The sequence below is a fragment of the Monoraphidium neglectum genome, assembly GCF_000611645.1.
Source record: "Monoraphidium neglectum strain SAG 48.87 unplaced genomic scaffold scaffold00375, whole genome shotgun sequence".
NCBI lineage: Eukaryota > Viridiplantae > Chlorophyta > Chlorophyceae > Sphaeropleales > Selenastraceae > Monoraphidium > Monoraphidium neglectum.
Genome location: NW_014013253.1, coordinates 1 through 4285, shown reverse-complemented (window position 1 = coordinate 4285; position 4285 = coordinate 1). Strand labels below are relative to the sequence as shown.

General features: G+C 65.1%; 2 protein-coding genes across 2 annotated transcripts in view; both read left to right on the top strand.

The window, feature by feature from the left end:
• The window catches only part of MNEG_3093 (Adenylyl cyclase-associated protein), a gene marked incomplete at both ends in the record, with an annotated part of 3151 nt that extends 1394 nt beyond the window's left edge, over nt 1–1757 (top strand). The window contains 4 exons of the mRNA XM_014048426.1: nt 348–505; nt 752–878; nt 1117–1320; nt 1599–1757. Of these exons, the coding sequence (XP_013903880.1) occupies nt 348–505; nt 752–878; nt 1117–1320; nt 1599–1757 (648 nt within the window). The remainder of the gene's footprint in view (nt 1–347; nt 506–751; nt 879–1116; nt 1321–1598) is intronic.
• A 1171-nt stretch (nt 1758–2928) lies between these two features.
• MNEG_3092 (hypothetical protein) lies at nt 2929–3947 on the top strand (the record flags this gene model as incomplete). The annotated part of the gene is made up of 4 exons (XM_014048425.1): nt 2929–3105; nt 3324–3445; nt 3628–3849; nt 3926–3947. The coding sequence occupies 4 exons, from the start codon at nt 2929–2931 to the stop codon at nt 3945–3947; spliced, it is 543 nt and encodes a 180-aa protein (XP_013903879.1).
• Between the last annotated feature and the right edge of the window lie 338 nt (nt 3948–4285).

The window sequence follows — 4285 nt, the reverse complement described above, 5'->3', positions numbered from 1 at the left end:
CCCGCCTGCCCCGCCGCCGCCGGCCAACCTGTCAGAGGTGCTGCTGAAGGAGCGGCCTGGTGCAAGCAGCGGCGGTGGCGGCAGGGGCGAGGGGCCGGGTGGGCTTAAGGACGTGTTCCAGGCTCTGCAGTCGGTGAGAGGCGGCTGGCGGCAGGGCTGCATGTCGCGAGGCAGTTGGGCGCGCGTTCGCCCGTCTTTGCCGTGCTTGTTTGTTTAGTCACTGGCTTACTCGGCAGCATCCGCTCCTGGCGTGAGCATCTGCAATTGCTCAGGCTTGCATGTGCTTGTTTCCCCTGGCTGTGATGGCTCGTCGCCATTCTGCATCACCTGCATCACCCAAAAAACAGGGTGGGGGCGTCACCGCCGGCCTGCGCAAGGTGACTGATGACATGAAGGCCAAGAACCGCACCGACAAATCAGGACACGTGCCCTCGTCCGGCGGCGGGGCGGCAGCAGCACCGGCGCCGGCCAAGGCCAAGGCGGGGCCGCCGATGGGAAACCCCAAGTGAGATGTTTCTAGGTGGCAAGGGCAGGCTTGTCTGGCCCGCCAGCCGCCCTGCCGCAGCGCTTTCCTCCGCACGTCGACACACGCTCTGCACACTTGAAGCGCCCTAGCAGTCCTTCAGCAGTGCGTGCTGGTTGCCCTGCGCCATATAAAAACGAGAGGCCCAGCACCAATTTCGCTATGACGCCATCCCCTTCAACTCGCATTCTTCACCCCTCCTCCCCCTTACCCCCTTCTTGCCTCCAGAATTGAGCTGGAGGGTGACCGCAAGTGGGTGGTGGAGCACCACAGCGGCAACAGGGAGATTGTGGTGGACCGCACCGACCCAAGGCACACGGTCTACATCTACAACTGCCACAACTGCGTGGTGCAGGTGCGCATCTGGACGGGGACGCGTTGGGAACATGTGTTTACCGCTGAGAGAGTGGGATTGAAAGCAGCACCACTTCTGTTGAGGGGACGTTTTCCTACTGTGAACATTTGAGCGCACATCAGCCCGCTCAGCTCAGATGATGTGTGCTTGCACACGTTGACTCTAATGCAACCAGGACTGCACAAGGGCAAGCGCTGCACACCATGCGACCTCATACACCACGCTGCCAACCCCGCAGATCAAGGGGAAGGTCAACGCGGTCAGCATCGACGGCTGCAAGCGCACCGGCGTCGTGTTTGAGCAGGTCATTGCCACCTGCGAGCTCGTCAACTGCGGCTCCATGCAGGTGCAGTGCCTCGGCCACGTGCCCACCGTGAGCATCGACAAGTGCGACGGCTGCCAGGTGTTCATCAACCAGGACGTGGCGCAGGGCGACTTCCAGGTGGGGGCTTGCCTAGCGCGGGGGCTGTTTTGAGGCAGAGGATGGGACGGCTGCACCGCCTGGGGAAGCTTCCAAACCCATGAGTCTTCGGGAAGCTCACCGAGCGACGGCGCCCAGCCAGCGCAGGCACGCTGGCCCCTCGCAATCCTGGCACCTGGGCTGCCTGCTTACCCCATGTCAACAACTCGCTCTTTCGCACACACACACACACACGCTCACGCGCACGCGCGCACACACACACACACACACCACCTGTACCCTGCAAATCGTTTTTTCAGCTCGTGACGGCAAAGTCCAGCGAGGTCAACCTGACAGTGGTGCCGGCTGACCCCGAATCTGACGCGGACGCCGTGGAGCACCCCGTGCCCGAGCAGTTCATCAGCAGCTTCAAGGCCGGCCGCCTCGTCACCGTCGCCGCCAGCCACAGCGGCGGGTGATGCGGGGTCCGCCGTGTCGGGAGTGGGGCTGCCACGCGTGCGAAAACGACAGGGGTCGGAGCGTGGCGGCAGGCGGGGGTCCTTGGGGTGCGGGAACCTCTTGCGAATCACCCAGCAAGTTGCTGGGACGTATCGTTTACTAAGCAGGCGTGTGCTTGTGCCCTTGGGTGCGGGCAAATCTTGGCTCTATGATGCGGTTTGTCAATCCATATTGTGGCAGAGTCCATCCAGTCCAGCACTGCAGCGCTCGGGGCAGGGCAGGTGTTTCGGGCTGTAAACACGAGCGTTTGCATCATCTGCGCTGAATTTGGACGGGCTTAGTTGGCCTGTCAGCTGGCACTTGGTCACGTCAGCGAGCGACCCTGCACTGCAAGGGTTTACGCGGGGTGTGTTGTCACAGGACACATGTGTTAGTGTTTGACATATGGAGGCACATTGTGCGGCCACAGTGTAGCAGTTGAATAAAGTGTGGAGATACTTGTGAATGTGCAAGCGGCCTGGACGGCGGGCCTGGTGACTCGCTGGGGGGGCGGGGGGAGGTGACTAGATGTGGTGAGTCGGCAAGATGCAACTCGGCAACTGTTGGCATCCAAGGGACCTATCGCCGCCCACATGTGGTCATACGCGTACTGCTTGTGGACTCAATGTTTAGGATGCGCCAGGCCGGAGGTGGGGTGTCACCTGGAAGCGCTCAGAGCACCCGAAAGCGTCGCTGTCCCCGCCGTTGCGCCAAGCATTGACAACATCGCAGCTGGTCGCACTCGGCCGGCCAGTTCCTTTCATAGACTATTTCTTTTTGTTTCGTACGCCTTTCACCGGTCCAGAGCTCCGTAGATGACAGGTGACCGGCTGGCTTTCCGCCAAATTTGCAATGTATCCCGCTGCCCCGTGTTCACCAAGTCGGTCCCAAACATGTATCCGTATATTCAATGATAAAACGCGTTTAGGCGGGTCGCCATTATAGGGCCCGCAGATCGACGACTCGCCCTGTAGTACGAGCGAGCGTCCGGGGCCCAGGAGCTTTCTCGATAGCGGGAGGTTTTTCTCGCCGCAGCTGACAGCGCGGCCCGAGCCTCACGCCGAGCCTCCGACGCGGCGGCCTTGCTGGCCCAGTGTGCCATTGGTTGGTTCATCCACTTGCCAGCAGCCCGTGTCTCGCAACCGAGCAACCATGAGCGGAAGCACCACCTCAATAAGCTCCATGACGAGCTTCGTGCCCGTGCCAGAGCAGCGCGCAGCTTTGGCCACGGCGGAGCTGAGCTACGCCCTGCGCTCCAAGCTCGCCTGCGTGCTCGGACGAGTTTCCCAGATATTCAACGGCCATCACGCAAATATCAGCCTGCTCCAGGTGGGTCCAGGGCCTGCGCCGAGGCGGCGCATCACTGACAGCTCGCCCGGATCCAGGTGGACGGCATGGCGACTGGGCACCCCGTGGCGACTGGGCGCCCCGCTGCGCCCTTCCGTGCGCCACCGTCGCGGCAGCTCCAATGTCCTCGCAAACCCAATCGCCCCCTTGCGCTCGACCCGGATGGCCCATCCTCCCCACACACACCCCATCGCCCCCAGGTCTGGTTCCCCGACGCAGCGGGGAGCCGCGCGTCCAAGGACGCGCTGCAGGCTGAGTACCACGCCGACTGCGAGCTGGTGGTCATGGCAGACCCCTGCTTCGACGGCTTCAGGACCGCCAGGTGCGGCGCCGCCCTCGCGCAGCCCGCTTGCAAATGGGCATGGCCTGCGGCACGCGCCAGTCCGTGTCAGTCCGGGGGCCGCACGTCGCCCCTACCAGCGGCCCGTCACGCCCCGACGCTTGCCCCGCTGACGCCTGCTCTGCCCCCCTCCCGCCCGCCCGGCCGCCCGCCCCGTCGCGCAGTGCCCAGTGCCACGACTGCGGCCGCCTCTCCATGCCCGGCCGCGTCTTCCGCAGCGGCCACGTCCAGGTCGTCCAGAACTTGCGCGTGCTGCCCTCGTGCCTGCACCCGCGCAGCCGCCTCGACGGCGCGCTCGCGGACCGCGTGGCCGAGGCGCTGTACCTGCCAGTCTATGACCGCGAGCGCCCCGAGTCCGGCCCCGCGGCCGTGCTGGAGGCGCTGCTGTCGAGCCACGCGGCGGACTCGATGCTCGTGGCCAACCTCATGTCGTTCATGGGCTCGCAGCTGGCCTCTGTCCAGGTGCGCGCGCGACGGGGACTGAGCGCGGCTGCGGAGATTGAGCGCACGTGCTGCGCTGCTGCGACTGCGGCGGGTCGCGGGCGAAACAGGCGCACAAGGGCCCAGCCGCCACTGCCCCCGCTGCTGATCACTGTCTTGATTTCGCAATGCCGACTTCCTCGCAACCGCCCGCGCACGTCACACCCCTCGCAGCTGTCGCTGTCGAGCCCCCTGCCGCAGCCAGTGCTGCCGAGCACCCTGGCCGGGCGCCGCGCGCGCCCCCAGGTGGAGCTGTCCGACAGCGAGGACGAGGACCACGACACGTCGTGGCCCGCGCGCCGCCGCCCCGCCGCCAAGCAGCCGCGCCGCGCGCCGCCGGCC